Source organism: Neovison vison, chromosome 11, assembly GCF_020171115.1.
Source record: "Neovison vison isolate M4711 chromosome 11, ASM_NN_V1, whole genome shotgun sequence".
Lineage (NCBI taxonomy): Eukaryota > Metazoa > Chordata > Mammalia > Carnivora > Mustelidae > Neogale > Neogale vison.
The window spans coordinates 25,157,968-25,181,019 of NC_058101.1; the positions used below are offsets into that span (position 1 = coordinate 25,157,968).

The following is a 23,052-nucleotide window of genomic DNA, read 5'->3' on the forward strand; positions in this document are numbered from 1 at the left end:
ACACAGAGACTTGGGACACTGAATTGCATCATTTTCATGCATGCCTCAGGGGGCAAGTCCAGGGGACAAGTCCAGGGGGCAAGTCCAGTGCCTCAATGCAGCTGGAAGCAGCGTCTTTACTCCTAGAGGACCTGCCAAACCAAGGTTTGGCTCTCTCAGCCTCAGCTAAGACTGGAAAGTTAAACGAAAGGCAGCAATTGCTGGATAGAGGGCACTGAATGTCACTGACCCAGAGCCAAGGATTTAAATAGTAGGCTTCTGGCATGGCTGACTTCTAGCCCAGTTCCAAATTTCAAATGATCTGTTTCCCATGGCAACTTCCTGGAACCTAAGCAGGTGTTTCCCAAACCTGGCTCATCAGAACAGCCGAGGAATTTATAAAAATACAAGGTTCCTGCTCCTGCCAGACTCGGTAATTCAGAGGCTCTGGGGTGGGGATCTAGAATTTGGTGATCCTGGTTACATTTGGGAACCAAGAACCTAAGCTAACACATAAGCCTGTGCGTTCTCCCAGTTGAACCAAAGGGGGCCATAGTCAAGGCATCCTTCTGACTCTTCCAGGGTTTGTAAAATTTTTAAAAAAATACAGATGCTGGGATGCACCAGAGTCACCAGGCATAAAAATGGCCTCTGCAAATTCAGTCTATTTTGCTGATGATTGTATTTTCCACTGGGTAATAACATGAGAAGTCACATTAGGCATGGGCTTATGCCTTCATATTGAGAACATTTCGGATTTAGGGGTTTTGTTTCTTTCAAATCCCATCACTTCAGAGGGCGATTAATTATTTTTAGTACAATGGATTAGGGAACCTATTCAGTCCACAGTTTAAAACACCTGACTTCCTGGAAAACACTACTTTTACTCTGTTCTCCATGTTCAACTAAATTTAATCCACTACAGCTATTACCGTATTTTCTAGAGAAACATCGGTTATTTGATATAAATGTCAAAAACTGTCAAACTTGTCGCCTACTTAGTAAGAATTTTTTTTAATTGTGCTTTCTCTATAGGGAAAATGTGTTACACATTTAGCATTACTGATAACAGTAGTATTATAAACGTAGATTACTATATGAAAATGAGTTGGTGGGCTTCTAAATGACCCAAATCTAGTAAACGAGATTGGTTAATTGTTATTCTTTATCTCTTTAATACTAAAAAAAAAAAAAAAAAAAAAAAAAGTGAAATACTATAGTACCAGTACCTTTTAAGGTTCAAAAGTGGTTTTGCATGTACTTCACAGAGGAGCTCAACAGCAGCTGATACCAGTTTTCAAGCAGAAGTACATGGATGGGACGAGTGGTCTCTTCAGAAGTCCAGAGAAGACAGTTAATACAAACCTAAACACATCCTCTGTTAGACCTATTTACATAATTACAATTCTGGAGTTTTCTCACAATCGAAGTTGTTGTGTCTGCTGGAATCTCACCAAAAGCCCTTGACACACGGAGTTCACCTTCTGTGGCCTATAGCTTCCTTGTCCATCCATCTCCAGAGTTCACACACTGCTGAGAGAGATGCTACTGAATCACAGCCAAGAGGCAAGGCGACGAAGTCCATCTCGAAATCTCCCATTCAGCCGTAGTGAGCAGGCTCCCTGAGGCCCTCGGCTGGGAACTTCTCTTGACGCCTCATCCAAGTCCTCCTCCCAAACTTCTGCATTGCAATAAAGTGGTTTGCTTAAAGGGATCCAAAGTGGCTCCAGGAATGGAAGGTCCCCACCGAAATCTCCCAGTCACAGGAAGCTGTCCTCTACCAGGTCTGAGGAGTCTATGCCAATGTCGTCCATCATGTCGATGTCCTCGATGGTTTCGTCCTCTCTCTTGATGAAGGTAGAGCTGCTGGAACCTGTCTCGATTGCGCTCTCTTCGGAGGTCTGCGAGCTGGACGAGGGAGAGGATGGGAAAGGTTAGGCCCATGTGCAGACCCATGAGACTGGGGTTGGGTGGCTAGGGTGGTCCCCCAAAGGCAAAGGAGCTCTTCCTGCACGATATTTTGGCTTTCAACCTTGGGCCATCCGATCTGGCAAGATTCTGCTGCCAAGCCAGGAAGCTACTCATCACACATCACACCACAGTGGGCCCCGGGGCAAAACCCAGAGCCCCAGGTCATCTCCACACGTTGGCCCTCCTCCTGTCAAATCTTCCAGCAGAGCTGTGACCATTTCTATGCTCCCTACTCAGTCCTAGTGGAAAAGAAAGCAAGCAGTGCCTGATCAGAAGACAACGAGGGAAGGAAAAGCACAGAGAGAAGAAATCAGCTGCAAAGTATAGCCAGGCCAGTCACTTGCTGTCCCTGAAATTTCCCCAGTGTCCAAACAGTGTTCTCAGGATCTGAACCCATGCCCTGGGAATGCCTTCCTCGCTTTCCTCTTTACACCCTCCCCCCACCTCCCCCAGCCCTAGTCTGGAAGTCCCCGTGAAGGTTCCTGACCCTCTAGAGCAGAGGCTGAAAAGGACTGTTCTAGAGTTGGAAAGCCATAGGTCTGGAATCGTCCACCACGCAGCAGCTGTCAAGAGTCCCACCAGCCACTTAACCCCCCGAGCTTGTTGTTCCCGGCCTACAGAAAGGGATGTCAACAGTACCTGATGCTATTCCTGTTGTCAGGGTCAATGAAGGTAATAACCATAAAGCACTGAGAACAGTACCTAGAACATACTAAGTCTCAATAAATATTAGCTATTATTATTACTGTTATCACTCGAACTCCTACCTGAAAAGGCCCTGAATAGTAGGAGATATCATGGGGGGTGCCTGGACGGCTCATTCGTTAGGTTGTCTGCCTTCAGCTCGGGTCATGATCCCAGGGTTCTGGGATCCAGCCTCGCACTGACCTCCCTGCTCGGAGGAAAACCTGCTTCTCCTTCTCCAATTCTCCGCCCCCTGCTGTGTTCCCTCTCTGTGTCTGTCAAATAAATCAGTAATATCTTTAAAAAAAAAAAAAAAGATATCAGGAAATAGTTCATTTTCTTACATGTGATCATGCTGTTATGCTTTTATAGGAGTATCCTTATTTGTTTTTTTAAGATTTTAGTTATCTATCTGATGGAGTGCGTGTAAGTATGAGCCTGGGGGTGGGTGGGACAGAGGCAGAGAGGGAGAAGCAGGCCCCCCACTGAGCGGGGAGCCCAACATGGGGCTCGATCCCAGGACCGTGGGATCATGACCTGAGCTGAAGGCACACGCTTAACCCAATGAGCCACCCAGGCACCCTGAGAGTATCCTTCTTCTCAGGGAGGTGTTTCTTGGGAGTTTCTAATGCTTTAGCAAGAAAAGAAAAAGTATAGGTATATACGTGTCTGTGGTACACATGCATCACATATATACATATATACGTAGTATATATTAGATATATACATACAATAGGCATTAAGTATACATTATATACTTAGAGAAACCAGATGTTAACAACTACTAAAGCTGAGCGATAGATGTAATCTCTCTATTTTTCTGGACATTTACAATTGGTCACGAAGAGTTTTCGAAAAATAATGCTCCCTAGTCTCTAGCCTGTCATGGTTCCCTGTCTGTCTTCCTGTCTCTGAACCCCTACTGCCTTATCATTCTCTTGCCTGGGATTACAACAGATCTACATGTCTTTTTGCCCCCCCACTCCACCCCCGACAGGTTATATGCTGACAGGCAGGCCCATCCGCTCTCCCCGCGAGGCTCCAGCAGCATGCTGGACACATCGCGTAAGCCTCACTATGGACTGGCCAGCCAGAGCAGGGAGGCGCGCGCGCCCACGCGCACACACACGCGCCCACGTGCGCCCACACACACACACCCCCACACCCCACCCCACCCCTGCAGTGGCTCTCAACCCTGCCAGCTGTTTTCTTCCATGAGGACCGGGCTTGACAATCTCTGCCTCGCTCCCCTCCTCTCCAGGTCAGTTCCGTTTCCAAACAGAAAACTGAGCCTGGCCGGTAGGGGCCCATGGTAAAACAGTCTGCTGCCCTCCACCCCAAGGCCACCGCAGCCCAGAGAGCTCTTAGAGCCTGCGGGGTCCCCAAACGAGGTTTCCTTTCACAACCCCCCAGACTGGGCCCTTCCTCTGTCTCTGTTCCGCATTTGTATGCCACCCCCATCCCCAACTGATACCCTGGTCCGGGAGCCTCCCACTGAACCCCAGTCCATTGGGCTGGTCTCGATAATCCCGTTGTCCTGACAACCCTTCTCCCTGAGAGGCCAGACAGATCTACTTCCTGGAGCCCCCACCAGTAGCTGGAAGGCCTGAGTCAACCTCTGGATACGGACCCCAACCGAATGAGGACCTGCCTTTCTGAGTCTTCTTTGGACACTGTGATTTGGACTAATGGCCCCTCCAGGGGGGACTCGACAGCTGAGTCCCACAGTGCACTGACGCTCCTGGGCTTAGCCCGCTCCTCTCTTAGCCACTGCATCTCACAGACAGAAGGCAGGGGTGACCATGGAGGAACCTAACTTCAGAAGACTCAGCCCCAGATCATTCTGGCTGCATGTCGGGCTTCGTGGCAGACCTAGATCTGATGACTGGGCTTACTTCTGATTCCCTTCCCGACGGAGCACCCCAACACCCTCTAAAGCAAGCAAGGCCCAGTCTTTCTCATGCCCACTCCCCTCCCAAGGACAAGCCTCCTGAGCCCAAGAAGGGGATTCCACAGGACCATTAAGCCTTCCTAGACCCAGAACATCCCAACTCCGGCATCCCTACCCCTATGATGGACGGAACTGTCTACTCCACCCCCCAAATTACATGTTGAAGCCCTAATCCCCATTGTGATTTTATTGGAGATAAGGCTTTTTAGGAGGTTAATTAAGGTTAAATGAGGTCATTAAAGTGGAGCCCTCACCCAAATGGAGTGGGGTCCTTGTAAGAGAAGAGACACCCACAAACCGCAAACAGAAAAAGACCACGTGAGGACACATTAAGACAAGGGCCATCTGCAAGCCAAGGAGAGAGGCTTCAGGAAAAACCAAACCTGCCAACACCTTGATCTTGGACTTCCAGCCTCCAGAAAGTAAGAAAACAGATTTCTACTGTTTAAGCCCCCAAATCTATGACAGTGTGTAACAGCAGTCCAAGCTGACCAAGACGCTCCCCAAGCTCAGCCCACCTGTCAGAGCCACCGTTTCACCTGACCTGGGGTAGTCACTTGGGACATACTTTTTACAATTCGAAAATCAAACGTTACCACCCTCGCCAAAGTTCTGATTATCTAAGAAGACAACTAGCTATCAGCTAAAATTAGTCTCTCCATGTAATAACAGATGTCAAATTCTGTACTGCAGTCTCATGCACCCCCAGAAAGTTCTGGGCAATTTACCTATGTTACTTATTAATACAACTTCTTAACTCAACTTAGAAGCAAGACCTTTATATAACTGAAATATTATTCAGAGTCCCTGACATACAAAATAACCAAAATGGATGGCAGATCCGGGGTCAAGTGCTACCACAGATAACCCAAAGCTCAGAGAAACACTTTGCTAGAAGAATATGAATGTATTTTTGATATTGTCCTCAGCAAAGGTAAATCAGGGCACTCTGCCCAACCTCTCCTATTCTCATAGCACATTTCAAAAACCCAAGAACCCAGCTATACTTCTTAAATTACCTGATTCATACCAATAGCAAAGGATGCTAAAATCACAAGGCTCCAAACTAATGATGCCTCGTGCTTCTGCCTAAGTAACTGTACGTAGCAAACCAAATGACAGAGAAGAAGGGACAAGAGTCTCCTGAATGAAGGGGGGGAGGGGAAAGGAGAGAGAGACTCATACAAAACTTGGACCTGGAACCAAGGACCACTATGATCACTTTCTCCTCCTCTGTTCAAGGGCTATGCAAAGACCATGAGGAACTGGGACGCGGTTCTCTATTTGGGACTGTGTAAACTAATGGCTTTAGTCCTAGATGGGTGTTAGCATCCCCTTGTTAATAAATCAGTGGATCCAGGTGATGATCGCTGGTGGCCATTAAAGTCACAGAAGGGAAGACAGCTGGACAGTATGTAATTCCCAATGGCTGTACACACCAGCAGTTTTGAAGCACGCTTGCCCAGATCAAGGCTGGGACAGATCAAGGCTCTAGACTACCAGCTGACAGCAAATACAAGAGACAGAGCACGTGGTAAGACAAACTACAGGATGCACTCAGCAACATTCAGAATATGGGAACGTTACAGGCCGATGCTCCAGTTTCTTCACAAATACCATGCAAGGCGGTAAAAAGGGGCAGGACAAACATAAAGAAACATAGCAAATAAATGCCATGTGTCACTCTTGTTTGGTTCTCAGAACAAATGCAAAACCGTATTTATGAGCGAATCGGGGAAATTTGAACACCTGTGATCCTCTTAATTCATTGTCAACAGGGGGGAGAGAGCAAGATAATGATACTGCAGTTCTTTTTAATAACTTATTAACTCCAGCTGTTTTTTTAAAATAGAGCCTGTATCTTTTAGAGGCACCATAATGGAGTATTTATGGAGGAAATGATAGGATGTCTGGGATTTCCTTCAAGACAATCCAGGAAGAGGAGAAACAGCTCCTTTGGGCAGTCTGGCCATGAGATCACAGATGCTCAAGCTGAGTGAGAGAACGGACAGTTCGCTAGTCGCCTGGAATGGGGCAGGTCAGAAATCTTCCATGATAGGAGTTAAAAAGAAGGAAGAAATCAGCCAGGAGGCGCCTGGGCTAGGTTCCCGGAGATTCTAACCTGCTGGTCTGGGTGAAGTATGCAGATCAGTTTTCAAGTCTCCCCATGTGCAGCTGGGGTTCAGATGATAAGATGATGGTAACCATCAGTATCAAACTGCCCAGTCTAGCCTCTCTCGGCTCTCTCCCCCGTCCCAGGACCCATGCAGGAAACATCGGAGGCTTCCAGTATCTCGAGAATCAGGGCTGCAGTGGCTGATCAAACTACCTGGGGACTCGGGTCAGAGACTCTCCCCCTGCCCACTCTCACCTCGCCCAGCCCCATAGGGCCGCATTAGGATGGTCTAGGAGGCGTTTACAAGAGGAAGCCGACCCCTGGGGCCTCTGCAGCAGGGGGCGAGCCTCACCCGCAGGTGCCCTGGGGAGCGGAGCGGGGGCGGGGCTCTGCTGGAAGCCCTACCTGTGTCTGTTCCTCTTGCCCAGGTCTTCCTCCTCAGGGACGGGGTCGATGTCGGGCAGGGGGATGATGTAGCCGCTGTCCGCACTCAGCCGCTGCTCGTCCAGGCTGCCCTCCCAGTCCTTCAGCTTGTCCTCCTCGTTTTTGTAGGTGACGCCGATGTAGGCGTTGTCGGCGTCCACGCGCATGCGCGCCACGGCGGGGTGGTCGCTCTTCAGGAAATCCAGGTGAATCTTCTCGTAACTCTGCAGACATGCATTTCACACGGTTAGCCACGTGCCACGGGCCGAACTGCAGAAAGGGCACTCAGAACTTAACTCCCACTTAACCAGGTGTGCCTCCAAGCTCCCTCAAAGATACAGGATTTAGACAACTGAGTCTGATGTCAACCCATCTGCAGGTGTGGGCCATGGAGAAAGGGCCATCAATGACAGGGTCATCCTGCAGGAGAGAGCTCTCATCCACCTGAAGATACAATGAGCCCGTTCTCTGAGTTGGTAGCTAGGACTGTGTCCCCCAACTATCCCCCGACGCACACACCCACTCCCTCCTCTTGAGACTAGCAGGGACCCTTCTGGTCCCCACTACAGTCTCTCTCCAGGGCTTGGATGCATCCCAGTAAGAGGTGACAAGGACTTCCACGGGGAGCACCATCCCTGGAAATTCCCTGATCCTAAATGCTGGAGAAAGATACCTAACTCCAAACTCACAGACCTTTGATTGAAAAAGACCCCATTTTCAACAACAGTTCTAGTCTCTTCCCACCAACACGTCTTAGGAACCCCAGACAGAACTCCTTTGACGGACCTATCCTAATTTCCTTCTGCCTCCTCATTGCCTCACTTCTAGGAGTTGTAACGGGTGATGAAATAATCAAAAGACCAAAGTATTTAACTCTCAGTTCAGCACGCAACCTCCTTACATGGCTCCTCTTTGAGGAGCAGCAAGAAATATGAAAACTACACAGAGTGACTCATTGACTTGCAGAAATGCAGTTTATAATGCAACTGCGTCTGTGGTTCCCTCCCAGCATCTCAGCAGAAGTTGTTTCATTCATTAATATATCCTGCTTGGTTCCATGAAATTACATTTGTTCCTCTGAACAATGCTTCCTATTGCACCAAAAACAAAAACAAAAACAAAAAAAAACCCACACACAAACAGCTGGAGCCCCAGATTAACAGCTGAGGTTGTTCCTTCTAGTCAGCTGGTAAAAGCTGGTAAAATCCAATTTCACATGGATTTAAGTGCATTCAAATGAGCGACAGAATGGCTATGGATGCCCGGAGACTTCTAACTGCTCGGTAGCATCTGCAGAATAAAGTGCTTACAGGTGTTGCACACTTAAGATGAAAGGGGAGCCTTGCAGAAAGGAGAGGGTTTATTTATTTGACAGAGAGAAATCACAAATAGGCAGAGAGGCAGGAAGAGAAGAGAGAGGGGAAGCAGGCTCCCTGCCGAGCAAAGAGCCCGATGCGGGACTCGATCCCAGGACCCTGAGATCATGACCTGAGCCGAAGGCAGCGGCTTAACCCACTGAGCCATCACTGCTACCAGGGGCCTGGGGAGCGCTCCAGGATAAGCCAGGCCACCGGATCAAACAATCTTTTTCCTCCTCTGAAAATGTCCCTTTAAAACAGTGCTGAGGGGTGCCTGGGTGGCTTAGTGGGTTAGAAGCCTCTGCCTTTGGCTCAGGTCATGTTCCCAGTGTCTTGGGATCGAGTCCTGCATCGGGCTCTGCTCCGCGGGGAGCCTGCTTCCTCCTCTCTCTCTCTGCCTGCCTCTCTGCCTACTTGTGATCTCTGTCTGTCAAATAAATAAATAAAATATTTAAAACAGTGCTGATAAAAAAAATTTTTTTAATTGTTTTAGCTATATAGTAGATTATAAATAAATTGTTAATCAATGTCAAAAAAAAACAGTGCTGAAAACAAACTGAGGGTTTTGGAAGGGAGGGGCATGGGGGGTGGGGTGAGCCTGGTGATAGGTATTAAGGGGAGCACATGCATGGAGCACTGGGTGTGGTGCATTAACAATGAATCCTGTAACACTAAACAAATATTAAATTTTTAAAAAATATACACATAAAATCTTTTGAAAATAAAATAAATAAAAATAAAATTAAAACAAAACAGTGCTGAACAGTGCGACTTGCCACAGAACCACCAGCTACTGACGTCTTCCCTTTGCCGGTTCCTTTCCACCCAGCTTGAAGGGGCCCAGACCCACCTTCTTGTACTGTCCAGGCAGCAGATTCTCCACAATCTCACTCAGGTGGTAGAAGGAGGGTCTCTTCTCTGGCTCACTGTGCCAGCACTTCACCATGATCTCATAGCTGCAGGAGCACACAACCCGAGTGGGCTCGTGGAGCAGTGTCAGGGCACCCCTGCCACCCACAGACCGCCCCCACCCCCCTGGCATGAACACAAGGCCCCCAAACTAGGGAGGGGGCTCACACTTCACTGGTGGCATGGTCGGGCTTGGCCATCCGGTAGCCGCTCTTGATCTTATTGTAGAAAGTCGAATCCACCATCATGCCCGGGTAGGGCGTGCCTCCTGAAAACCGAGGGAAACCACCCGGGGTTAGCCAGCACATGGGACCCTGCTGAAACTCTCAGGGTGACAAAGAACCTACAGAGAATGCCTGGGGATTCCCCCCTTGGAAGTTCTGGTTCTTTCAAGGAAATTAAGGGTGATCGTCTCCTTGACTTCACAGGCTTCTGCAAACCTTGAACGTAACTAGGACTGAACGTTGGTCGAGTCCAGACACCCGAGGCACAAATTCTACATCTTTAGAAAGAGCACAAGTGCTTTTCAATGTATCTGACTACTGGGTCTACAGACACAAAGCAAAATAGAGAATCAAGAGAAAATTCGGAACCATGGAAGGAAAAATTATTTTCACCAAAATATGAAGTAACTAGAGCCAAAGTCAAAGCAGGGGCTTAAAATATCTAGATCATTTTCTGCTTTTAATAGACTGTAAGACTCCGTGAAGCCGCCCACTGGGATGACCCACAGTGGCATCCAATCAGGGAGAACAGGGATCAAAAAAGGAGACGGAGAAAGGAGGAGGAAATCCTTTCCTCCAGTTCAGGAAACATTTCACTGTGTATGGCCAAGGTCAGATCAAGCTCAGCTTCCTCTCTAAAGCCTTCCAAAACTAAAGCAGGGCTCTCTTCTTTCTTCCCTTACAAGTTGACACTGTTTATTGCCACACGGAGGTTTTGCCTCTCCAAAGGAGCTAAGGTCAGTGTCACAAATCACTCCTCCCTCCTCCCTCAGGGCCCTCGCCTGGCAGCGTGGGGTACCTGTCATTATTTGGGACCTGGTGACCGACTCACTAAATGACCACATGGTCCCTTCTCCTCTCCCAGAGCGATGACCAGGAAGGCTAGTCACTCCCATGCCCTCAGCATACTCCTTTTCACCTGAGTCTCGATCACCATGAAGCGACAGAGGCGACTCTCCGCCAGTGCACCTACTTAACCCACAGTCCCACTCAAAAACCAGCTGGGGAGGGGTGTTCTAAGGAACACTTCCACTGGGAGAAAGTCACTCGGACACAGCCCAAAGGAGAGGAGGCGCACAGCCCAGGGGTGAAGGTGCAGTCCTCCAAGACTCCCGGCTCAGTCCGCATGGGTATACACCAGCCACGGCAATCGTGCAATTCGTCATTCAAAGCAGCCGCGCACCCCTGACTCACAGCAGGCATCTTAGCATCATTTACACCCTGGAGCTCGGAAAACAGCGTTTCCCTTCCAGTGCTGTTGCAAAACCACCCAAATGAGCAGAGAGGTCAGGCCCGTACCAAGAGAAAAGATCTCCCAGAGCAGAATGCCATAAGACCAGACGTCACTCAGCGTGGTGTAGAGATTATCGAAGATGCTCTCGGGGGCCATCCACTTCACAGGGAGGAAGGTCTGCATGGGGAGAGAGAGGAAGTTAAATCCAGCATCCCCGCTGATGACCCACAGCAGCAGAAATAATAGGGCTTCTCTTTGGACTAATAATAACTTGCACTAACAACCTAGCCCAGGAAATCTTTGTTTCTTGTTCGCACTCCGCTCCCCACACTATTCTGAGCCTGGCATCTAGTAGGTGCTCAATAAATTATCTAATGAAGGACAGATGGTCAATGTCACCTCTTATGTCCTCCCAACGGAAAGTACCCAAAAATATTAACACTGAATGTTCACCCAAAGCGTAGGAGCCCTGAATGCCATCTGCAGATCTGACACAAGTCAGAGCTGCTCTCTCTGGAAATGAATGCATGTACACAGGCACGTAGGAGCAGTAGCTAACACTTGCTGAGTGCTTGTTGTGTACCAGTCACAATTCTAAGCATCTGACATTTAAGTCACTGAATCACCACGGCAATCCAGGAGACAGGTAGTGTTATCAGGTCACTGCTACTGACAGGGAAAACCAGGGTACAGAACAGGCAAGAAACTTGCCCCCAATCTCCAGGCTACTAAGTGCTCAAGCCAGTAGTCACGCCCAGGCCATCTGGCTACAGAGCCTACGCTTTGCATACTGATTCCCTGGAGCCCGTTCCTGGGTTTCATGGACTCCATGTTGAAAATGCGGACCCTGAGTGGCCAGAAGCGACATCTAGGTCTGGAGACTGAGTGAGGAAAGACGAGCATGCCCAGTGAGCGGAGGGATCACGTACGCTGCCTTTAGACACGTAGTTGGAATCATGCATGATGTCTCTGGCCAGACCAAAGTCACAGATCTTCACGATTTTCCCTTGCGCCAGGAGGACATTTCGAGCAGCCAGGTCCCGGTGGACGCACTGCATGGGAAGGGAAAACAACAGTCTGTCCATCTGTCACTAGACAATGTCAGCCCTATGTGACTGGCCACCTATGGTGATGCCCGGAGCTGCGTGGCACACTTCACAGAGGGTGTCCCAGAAGAGAACTCACCTCCTCCAGGCTCTCCTCCCCGCCGCTCCCAAGATGGAGAAAGTTCTAGAACAGGGTAGATAGATACCCGATGATACCAGACTCCCCACTATGCTTCAGGGAAAAGGAAGAAAGAGAAGCAGCCATTGCCACCAGCCTCTTGGAGATCTACAGAGAACTCTGTTCCACGAATACACTCACGTTTTTTGAAGCCAAAAATTCCATTCCTCGCGCAACTTGATAGGTAAAACTCAACAAATCCAACAAAGTAAGGCCTTCTGAGTTATCGTCCGAAAGGAGGTTTTTGACTTCTGAGTCTGCAGAAAAGGAATGAAGGGAGCTGGCCTTAGAGGGCGGCGTGAAACATCCCCCATGGGGACGCTCCCATGGTGCTGGGCCACTTGTGAGTGTGCGAAGGCTTGTCCAGAGAACAGACCTAAGTTTTTTTTTCCTATAGCATTTCTGGACCTCATGGGCGGTTATGCAAGCCACACCAAGGTTCTACCATTAAAACAAAATCTATCTGCAGAAATCTCTCTCTGGTTTACATACACATGTATCCATAAGGACCAGTCTAGTGGGTTCTCACACATCTTGTTGTTTGCCTCCCAAATTTCTTTTTTCAGCCTTAGTTAGCAAGTTACCTCAGCCACCTCACACACACACACTTGCAAAATCTTCCATGATGAATATACATGCGGGCCCTTTGAAAAAGTAGTTTCTAGGAACCCCCCCCCTTTTTTTTCCCTCTTTTTAAAGCCAACTTCACAGCGTTTGGCTCATTTCCTGAATAAAATCCAGCCCCCGTCAGACCAGAGGTAATAACAATCTTCAAAGGTCAGTGCCAAGGACTTTGCCTTTAGCTCCTTTTGTAACTTGTCCACTTTCCCCAGTCAGTCCCATCTGGAGGAGTCCCAGGGTTTCGAGGAAGGAGGTAATCTAGGCCAGCCGTTCTCATTTCTTTTTAAAAATTTTCAGGCGAGTGAAGAGTAGCTGTAGCCATTCATGTTTTTCCAGCCAGCTAGGAGAAGGCCAGCAAGCAGAGGTCTGCCTGCCAGCGGGGCCCGGGCTGAGTATGAATCAGGTTCCCCCGACATCTGGAGCCAGGTCCAGCCTGGGAAGCAATGTCAACTATTTTTAACAACACGGGAGGGGAGAGGAAGCACTAGTTCCGACAGCTCCCATTGGCTCATCTTTTAAAAGGGCTTGGAAGTGTACCCACTTGGCAAAAACAAGTGAGTGGAACTTGGAACCACGGCAATGGAAAATACTCTTGTGTACCGAGCTTTGCAAAACAAGCACATTCTTTTTTAACAGATTGTACCTTTCACTTAAGAACCCTACAAGCATTCAGAGCATATCGGTGATTTTCAAAGTAATTTCCATGGCAGCTCAACACTTTTGTGAATTGACTAATGGGAGGGCTCAGGCCCAGTAACACTGAATCACAAGATACGTCAACATCAGACCCAATAGTAGTGCCCTCCCAGCTCCAAGCCCAGGATTAGACAGGAACCCGGAGGGGCCTATGCCCTGCCTCCCCTGCACAAGTGGGGTGGTCCATCTGCTTTGGGCATCGGCTAGACTCCCTGGAGTTTATTAATCAATGCAATCCTGCCACATGTTCATCTGTTTCGAAAGACGAGACAGACCTTCCTTCAAACAACAACAGACATACCCAACATCCTCAGCAGAAAAATACAACCTCCAACTGTCTACTTTCCAGTGTCTATCACAAACTGGGTATTAACACAGCTCACAGCAAGGGCTACTGAACTCCTAGGTACCAGAGACTTAGAGAACTTGAAATTTTAAAAAGAGTTATTAGGAACCAACAGAGGATAGCTAGCTTTCAATTTTGCAAACAGGGGCGGGGGTGGGGGGATGGAATCAGTGATCACCGTACTTTCATTAAGGAAAAAAAAAATAAATAAATAAAAAGACACATTAACTCTGAAAAAAAAAAAGCTAATTATATCAGGATAAAACATTCTTTAAGAGGATTATGTTTAAAGTGTGAAAATACATTGCATTAATTGTTTATTCTTTTTGTCAAGTCACAAGCCATGAACTTCTGAAAGCACATCACATACTCCTCCTACACACACACAGTTAGGGACCACAGGATGGCAGTTCCGCTCACCTTGTCTCCTCACCTTCCTCTGAGGTTTTGTTTTTTGTTTTTAGGGATTTTTTTGTTTTGTTTTGTTTTGTTTTTGTTTTTGTTTGTTTGTTTTGTTTTGTTTTTAAGATTTTATTATTTATTTGACAGAGAGAGATCACAAGTAGGAAGAGAGGCAGGCAGAGAGAGAGGAGGAAGCAGGCTCCCTGCTGAGCAGAGCGCGCGATGCGGGACTCTATCCCAGGACCCTGAGATCATGACCTGAGCCGAAGGCAGTGGCATAACCCACTGAGCCACCCAGGTGCCCTGTTTTTGTTTTTTTAAGCAGACTCCACACCCAGCCTGGAGCCCAACACAGGGCTTGATGACAGCTCTGAGATCAAGACCAGGGCTGAGATCAAGAATCAGAGGCCACCCCGGCACCCCTTCCTCTGAGTATTTTAAGTGCAGGTTTCCCATGGCTATCTGAAAATAGTGCACTCCTATGAGCAAAGAAGCAATTACTATTTTGTAAAACCCAAAAATCCTTTCCAAACTTCAGCATATGAGAACACGTCCCACTGCAGGTCTTTCTATAAAAGCAAAGTGGCAGAAGCCCAGTTTGTGGAGTGCAGGGGAAATCTGGATCGAATTAAACCACCGGCAGACCCAAGAATGACCAGTGACCATTTACCTAACACAGATTTCTTCTTGTAGGAGGCTGGGCGATCATACAGCGATCTCTGGATGTCTGAGTACTTAGAAACCTCCTTCCTCTCCAGCATGGGGACGTACTGTGTGGTGTCAGCCTGCTTCATGTCCATGTAGTCCCCGTTGTTTTCAAAAGATAAAATAACGTAACTGTAACAACAGAAGAAGAAACCTTGTTCAGGGTGCTGCCCCCCGGAGTGGCCATTTGACCTTTAAGCAGATGACCAGAGGCCAACGGTAACCAAGGCAGTGCAGTAGGTAAGGGGACAGGCTCGGGGGCAGGGGATGGGGAGTGGCGTCAAACAAAAGCAAAAGCAAAAGCAAAACCAACATGTACCTCCCACGTGAGGCAGTCCAGTGGGTGAGATGTGAACAGTAATCACACACACACTTGGGTCATCTCCACTCAGTGTGCCTGTCTTTATTCTCGCTCCGTTTTTCAACTCACCCACCACAAACCCGGGCTATACAATCCCGGGACTTGCTTTCCCGCCCTCAATAAATTCAGTGCCAATTCGGGGTTCACCGAGTAACTCAGTGTAAAGTGAACCTGCGCTTTCTGATCTTACAAAACTGGAAATCCACACACAACTTTGACAGCTCCTTGTACATTTCCTGCGCATGGGATTACTACCACCGGCTTGATTAGTACCACTGGCTTGACCTCTAGGCCCAGGCTCAGTTAAGGGGCAGAATCAGAAACTTGGGGGTCCTCGGGCAGTTTCTCACAAGATATCAGCAGGCAGCCTCCCTGGCCAGAGCCACGTTTTACAGGCCTGAAGTGGACCGAACCTTAAGAGCCAACTAGCTCCCAGAATGATTCCAATGATTCCAACTCTTGCTTCCATTCAAACCTCTCAGCAAGGCCTCCCCCATGATACCCAGTCCCAAACACCTACAGGCAAGGACGTCCGGGCTGCGTCAAGGGGGTGATGGGCAGGTTAGTGGGGCTCTAAGTCTTGCTGGGTCTGCAGACACGGATTCTATGGGGACGCGGGCTGACTCCAGCGGTGAGGCTTGTGACTCTCAGCAACGCGTAACTCTGCACCCACCTCCGTGTGCTGTCATCCGCAGGGTTCAATCCGAAAATGTCCAGCTCCTTCTTCGGCTTCTCCGGGTGGCGGCTCAGGAAGCTATCCCTGTTCTTGTGCAAATAGTTGACCAAATCCCCATAGAAGCAGTACTCGGTGATGATGTAAATAGGGCCTGTGGGAACCGAAAGCAGTTACGCAATAGGCATAAAACTGAAGAACAGAAATGCCATGAAATGCTATGTTTGCCCCGACACGAGAGGATTCTCAAAACGAGAGCTTCCAACGATTCAGTGGAAGTCAGGCAACTCCGTTCAGGGGACTTGTATTTGCTGGCATGCTTGGAGGTAGAGAGTTAAGGACTTACATCCTCCCTCCCAGGTCAGGAAGCCTACCTGACTTGGTACAGGCTCCCAGCAAGTTCACAATGTTCAAATGTGGCCCCAGGTGAGTCATTATCTTCAGTTCCGACATAAGAGCTTGCTTCTCACTGGATCTGGCTGTGGCTGTTGAAGAATCCATCTCCCATCACTTCAAGCCCTTTACCTCCCAGAAAAACCCAGTAACGCGGCCAACCCCACGACCGGATAGCATTTTATTTACCGAAGTCTAAAAGAGAAACACAGAGTTAACTTGGTCTAATAACCCCTAGTCTTCAAGGTAAAAGGAAGTCACCAAAAATAACAACTCCTGATTTTCCAACATACAGGTAACGAGAATAATCTAAATGACCCGGAAGAAAATAGAGCCTAAAGACACAGAAAACCTGGAATTGGAAAAAACCAAGATCTGGTCCTTAATGTGGTACACACTGGACTTTGATTTAAAAAAAAAAAAAAATCCCAGGGAAGGGCACTTACGTTTTAGCATCTTCACGGCTACTTTCATGACAGGCTGGGAGCGGCTTAACCCATAGGCAGTTCCTTCAACCACTTTCCCGAACGCACCAGATCCCAGGATCCGACCTGCGAGCAATCAGAACCATTAACATGGGTGAAATGTGGCGCCATCCCCTTGGTCTTATTCAGCACAGTCATTGGTAGGCTTGCCCGAAGGCGCAGGGGGCCAGTGGGGAGGCGGGGCAGGGAGGGAGGCTGTTCCTCCGGGATGGAGTAAGCGTCATGATTCCTGTAGGTCAGCAAGTTTGAGACCAGAACAGAGCCCACAGAAGGACATCAGTGCAACTGCTTTCATCAAATACCATTTGCAAGGGGAAGGGATCCTCGGGCAGGAGTGAGGGCGGAGCATCCTTCCCTGGTGTGAGCTTTCTGTCTCCCAGCTCCAGTATGGGGCCAGTCCGCAGGCTCCAAGGCCCCCGTTTCCTGTGGCTCTCGCCCAGACCCCCTGCTTCTCTACCCTTCAGTTCTCCACATGCAAACAGAGACATCTTTTGCAGCAGTTAAGCCCTTATCCACTGGAAATCCCGAGACCTCACTAATTCCGAGGCGTGAAGAAGTGAACTTCGGGCTGGTGTCCTTGCCGCTGCTTGTCAGAAGGACCAGAATGTCACAGGCTATTGCACCCTGGGAGCCACGCTTGGCTCCACGCTGGCGGTGACTAAGTAAACAGCCGGGGGAAGACTCGGCTCATAAAGGACTAGCAACCAGCAGTGCGTGTGTGCACGTGTGCATGTGGGAGACAGTACCCAGAAACGTATGGCTGCCTTAGAGGAACACATAGGAGCAGAAACACACAGAAATGCCTCTTAGCATGTTAGGGGTGTCACCCTTTTCCCCCCACATTTTACTACTTTAAGTTCCTCTGCTCTTTCTATAAAATTGACAGGGGGTAGGGGTGGTAGGGGTGCAATTGGTGGGAGAAAGAGATGATCAAGCTTCATTTCCAGGTACAAGTAGTTGACATTGGAAGTAACTAGGACATCGTGTTTGATTTCAGTTTGAGACGACCTAAACCTGCTGCACTTCAGAGTAAGACAAGTGGGTCTAGTGTGTTCCCATGGACACAGCCTCTAGTCTTTCACTTGTCTTTTTTTTTATTATTTAAATTCAATTTAGTTAATATATACTGTATTGTTCGTTTCAGAGGTAGAATTTAGTGATCATCAGGTGCAAATAACACTCAGTGCTCATTCTATCAAGTGCCCTCCTTAATTCCCATCACCCAATTACCCTATCCTCCTACCCACCTCCCCACCCCAGAAACCTTGTTTTTTTTCCCTTATAGCTAAGAGTCTCTTATGGTTTGCCTCTTTCTCTGTTTTCATCTTATTTTCCCTTTGCTTTCCCCACCCCCCATGTTCATCTGCTTTTTGTCTTTGTCCTGTTTTCATTCATCCATCATGTGATTTTAAAAAAGAAATTCCTTGAACTAATTCACGTACTCCGTCTCAGCCCTAGACTGAAATATCTGAAAAGTTTGCGATAAGTTGGCTTGATTATTTTTACATGTTTTGCTTTGGAAAGTACCTGTGTTTTTATATCTTATGTACATTTCTAAAGAAGCATCTAATACATCCTCAGACTGGGCTAGATTAAAATACCCTGTGTGGCTGTCCTCATTCAATTCTTGTCTATTCCTTTTCAGTCACATAAATTCATCTCATCAATTCATGTCACTCCCAAAGCCAAGCCACCTCAATGACTATCTTTGGCAGGACATTCTCACATTCTCCTCTCCACTTTTCTTTACATTCCAGCCCACGTAAAATTTTCTTTAACCATAATCTGCTATAGAACAAGATTTTTGTTTTTTTTATGTTTTTATTTTTTTAAGATTTTTATTTATTTATTTGAAAGAGCGCACAAGCAGGGGGAAAGGGCAGAGGGACATGAAGACTCCCTGCCGAGGGCGGAGCCTGATGCGGGACTGGATCCCAGGACCCCGAGATCATGGTCTGAGCCGAAATCAGAGATGTTTACCTGACTGAGCCACCTGGGTGCCCCTGGAACGAGATTTTTTTAATAAAAACCATGGCAGTGATGCAATTCATTCATTTTCAAGACAGAAAAATATTTCTGAAAGCCAGTTTCTATTGCCTAGCTCTTACTGAGCAGGTGTTCAGATCCCTAATCCCTGCACAAGGCTATAAAAGGTCATGTCCAAATCAAAGGGGAGTCAGGAGATCAGCCCAGGAGGCGCTTACCAAGCACGAGTCCATCTCTTGGAAACTCCCATCTCGAGTCATAAGGCAGCTGCATTGGGTCCACATAAATATATTCATGTCCATCAGGGCTGATGGATTCAATGACCCTCCAACGGATTTCATACCTCGGTTTCTACAAATGAGCACAACAGGTAGCTGGTGATTACCAAAGCCCAAAGGCACCGAAGCTTGACCGCAGCCAAGCGACCAGAACACAGCAGGACTGACTCGTTCAACACATCGTTACTGAGCTCCTTCTCTGGGCCAAGCCCTGAACTAGACCGCCGACCGCCATTCTTCTTGTTCTTAGCGGCCTCAAGGGTTTTCGTTCTTGGAGAAAAATACCTACCTGTTTCCAAATGACAACCAGGACAATGAGTGAGACGATCACAATCACCAGCAGCACGAGGACCGCAGCGGCCACAGTGAGCTCGGATCGCAGTGCTGAAGGAGAAAGGCTACGTGAGGCAGAAATTTCCACAAACACGCAGGAGGGCGGGAAGGGGATGTGGTTGCGAGTGGGTCGGAAACCTCCCCCTTCTGGGGGAGAAGCACCAAGGCTGCCTGGCTCATTTTAAGGATGGGCAATACGGTCTCTCAATCATCTAACATACGGGACACTACCCCAGATCTTCCCTTAGAAGAGAAAGGGAACAAAATTCCATCAGGGAAATACAGCACTTGTTCCAAAGGTGCCACAACGTGAACCTTCTAGACAGAACGTGGGCTGGAATGATAAATGGGAATGAAAGCCATGTAAGTTCGGTTTATTTTGAAAGGCTGCATTTTGTTTATATTATACTTTGGGCTTCATTGATTTATTTATTTTTTAAGAATGCAACCTGTCTCGACAGTTCAAAGGAGCAACAAGGCAGAAGATCCTCCTTCCCTATCATCCATCCCTGCACTCAGACTACAGAGACTGACCAGCTACCCTGCTAGACAGGCAGAATGCCTCGGATGCCTCCTCCAGATGCAGTTTGGGGTCAGAATCCGAAAGAAAGGGTTCCCACATGGAAGCCCAGAGAAAGCCCTTTAAAAGCATTCAGAGCTGAATTTCTGCCTTGGGACCTTCATTCCTTTCGGACCCCATCTGGGATTCAAGGTTCTGCCTGTGGGAGGAAGGGCTTGGGTGCTGACGAAGAGCAACTCACTGGGAGCCACCAGCTTCAGCTCTCGGCTCTCAGCCCCAAGGAGGTTCTTGGCCACACATCGGACAGCGATGGTCTCGTCCACTCTGCTGAATGTCACTTGTCCCTCTACAGTACTCCTGTCTCGGGGGTGGACCTCCGTGATGATGTTTGAGATATTGCTGGCCAAAATCGCCCATGAAGTTTCATTATTACACCTGGGGAGAAAAAAAGACATTCATTTAGAACCAGTTATCAGGATAATGGAGGTGAGCCAAGCAGAGAGAATCATCGACGGTGGCAGCCGTTCTGACCTCGCCTGCATCTGGGGTTGCTACAGGTGGACTTTCTTATTTTATGTGCGTATTAACACGGAACTCGTTTGCAAAGACCCAACAGAGGATAACCTATATACGGATAATTCAAAGTTAACTGCTGATGAAGCAGGCAAAGTAGAAGTTAGTTCCGTCAAATGTAACTACCAATTCCAAGCCTTGAACCCATGAGCCAATGGATCAGATCTACTTCAAGAATGTGTAACTATCCCAACTGCCCAGCCCTTGGAAACGCCTGGCTCCCTCCTCTTCTTCCCACCTGCACTGTCAAGAGCCCCTCAAGTGTCAGTAGGGTTGGAGTGATCTGCTGGCTGAGTTATGAGACCTAGATTCCAGCCCCAGTCAGGATCCCAGTCCTGTCATTCTGCCCTAAGAAGGGGGAGGTCTAGGACTCTCAGCCCCCAAGAGAAACAATCGAGGCTCCCAAACGTGGTCACCATGGGCACACTGCTTGAGGGCCCATCAGAAAAGCTGGACAGATGGTGGGTCAAGGAGGAACTGGTAAGTTAACTCCACCCAGACAGCAGGCAGGCAAATGAGGCAGTCACCGTGCACAAGACTGTCACTTATGTTCACACGCCAGTCCAGCTACCAAATAAAGCTCACCCTGTAAAACCTGTAAGGTGAAGTGGGCCAGGGTAGTAAAAACCCTCTCTTAGAGCTGTGGTCCTTTAAATTCATCTTCTGATGAGGCACCCTTGGAGAAATCTGGTACGAGTTAGGGACCTCCTCCTTACAGTACTCATGACCACACAGGTGCACGGGCACGCATACCATCCGCGCAGGCAGGCCAGGCCTATGCTTAAGATCCTAGCCTGGAGTTTATGGGACTTTGGCCCAGGAAGAATCACAAAAGAAGGGAAAGCCAAAGGAAAAAAATGCATCTCAAGTTCTCTGCATCAAGGAAGAAACATGCTGACCACCAATGAGAAAGAAACCTCTAGTTTCCGTACTTCTTAATATCCTTGCAAACCATCCACTCGATGTCAGGAAGTGGCGTCCCTTCAGCGGTGCATCTCACGGTCTGTCCCCCCGTAGTGCCATGGTGGTCGTCGACCAAGTCCAGAATGGAGGAGGGAACTGCAAGAGGGGAAGGGCCATCAGAATTGAATGGTCTGGGTCCCGGAACTCCTGCGAGTCCCAGGTTCACAGAAATCAGGTTCAGAATTCATCTCCTTTGCTCCCCCTGCCACATTCGAACCTGTCAAGCGAGTAACCCCCCAAGAAGGGGCTGAAAGCAGTTACGGGCTCCACTCTGGATAGACCCACTTGGTTAAGAGCATTTTCACAGTTGCAGTGTTTAGGGATTTGTGTCCTGTGGTGTTCTAAATCTGGAGTGAGGAAAGCAAAAGGCCCCTGTGGCTATTTGGCTTGAAAAGCAAGGAGGTTCTTAAAGCTGTCTTAGGGCTTGGGGTTTAACTAATGGATTCAGCCAGAGTATATAATGTAAAGCAGCATTTACCAAAGTGCATCTGTAGAATGTGACTAGCTCTTAGGTTTTTTTTTTTTTTTTTTTTAAATCCTTGATCAAGTAAATTAGAAATATGCTAGCATTTGTATCATAGGTTTACTGGGAGGGTTAAGGGAGCCTCTAAGAAATCCTGGGCCTATGGCAGGTATCCAGTGAACAAGGGCTGGACGTGAACATGGAGAGACTGAGGCACGCCCTCCTGGTAAGTAAGGGCCACTGCGCAGTGGATGCCAGTGAGGGGAGCTAAGCAAAAAGGCTAAAACTCTCCGGAACAACCTGAGGTCATCTGGACCAAAACCATCACTTTCCTCTTCCAAGAACTGGAGGAGCCAGACTGAGAAGCAGGTGGTGTTGTAAGCTAGGAATTCCCCAGACTGTTACAGAGCAGCCCAGAACTTCCCAGAACTGTGTGAATTCTTAAGGCCAACAAAGCTCTCCCTGACAGGTGACGTCTACACCCACTGCCTTTCCCATGAAGTGTTGTTTTTCTCTTCACCCGCTGGGAGGAAAAGTGCCAGGCTCTCCTTGGCGGTGGGGGGGAAGGGGGGCGCACTCATTCACACAGTCCCTGAGCCACCATCAGCTTCATACTGCCTGACGCACCTTGAGTTAAGAGTTCAAAAGTATAGCTCTTCACGTCGTCTTCGTTTTGAACGACAATTGTGTAATGGCCACTGTCTTCCTCCTTAGCACGGATCAGCTTTAATTTGCTCCGATATCTGAAATGACAAGGACTGTGTCACCAAGTCGGAGCCAAACAGACGCCAACTGTTCCAACAGTTACCATGTTCACGTTCAAATCTGATTTTGTAACAAGTAAAAACATGTTTTTTTTTAGTCTGCATCATCACTTTTCTGGGATTTTCGGTGCCCTTTCTACACAGTGAAGGTCTGACTTACAGACACTTAATGCTCAAACAAAGACCATGTATCTTGATGAGCAACAGCTTATGTGGCTAGAACAGCAATCGGTTCTGTTAAGGCCTGACTTCTGAACAAAACAGACAAATCCCAACTTTCCTTAAAAAAAAAAAATAAATAAAACTTGATTTTTACCTTTTTAAAAGCACCTGCTTCCCCTAAATATCCATCATTGAGGTGGTACAGCCAAACAATGGGGGCATTCTTGAAGAAAGAAAGCCAACACAGTCTGCACA

At 48.1% G+C, this 23,052-nt stretch overlaps 1 protein-coding gene across 5 annotated transcripts in view; it reads right to left on the reverse strand.

Annotated features, from left to right (window-relative positions):
• Window positions 1–977: 977 nt before the first annotated feature.
• The window catches only part of PDGFRA (platelet derived growth factor receptor alpha), a 41,689-nt gene continuing 19,614 nt past the window's right edge, over window positions 978–23,052 (reverse strand). For all 5 annotated transcript variants that reach the window (XM_044268122.1, XM_044268123.1, XM_044268124.1 and 2 more), the window contains 16 exons: window positions 22,499–22,614; window positions 21,378–21,504; window positions 20,114–20,307; window positions 19,309–19,403; window positions 18,960–19,092; window positions 16,717–16,821; window positions 16,252–16,362; window positions 15,878–16,031; window positions 14,809–14,975; window positions 12,215–12,330; window positions 11,779–11,901; window positions 10,915–11,026; window positions 9,560–9,659; window positions 9,333–9,438; window positions 7,107–7,348; window positions 978–1,887 (listed from right to left, as the gene is read on the reverse strand). In XM_044268122.1, coding sequence (XP_044124057.1) covers window positions 1,740–1,887; window positions 7,107–7,348; window positions 9,333–9,438; window positions 9,560–9,659; window positions 10,915–11,026; window positions 11,779–11,901; window positions 12,215–12,330; window positions 14,809–14,975; window positions 15,878–16,031; window positions 16,252–16,362; window positions 16,717–16,821; window positions 18,960–19,092; window positions 19,309–19,403; window positions 20,114–20,307; window positions 21,378–21,504; window positions 22,499–22,614 — 2,149 coding nt within the window. In that variant the 3' untranslated portion in view covers window positions 978–1,739. The remainder of the gene's footprint in view (window positions 1,888–7,106; window positions 7,349–9,332; window positions 9,439–9,559; window positions 9,660–10,914; window positions 11,027–11,778; window positions 11,902–12,214; window positions 12,331–14,808; window positions 14,976–15,877; window positions 16,032–16,251; window positions 16,363–16,716; window positions 16,822–18,959; window positions 19,093–19,308; window positions 19,404–20,113; window positions 20,308–21,377; window positions 21,505–22,498; window positions 22,615–23,052) is intronic.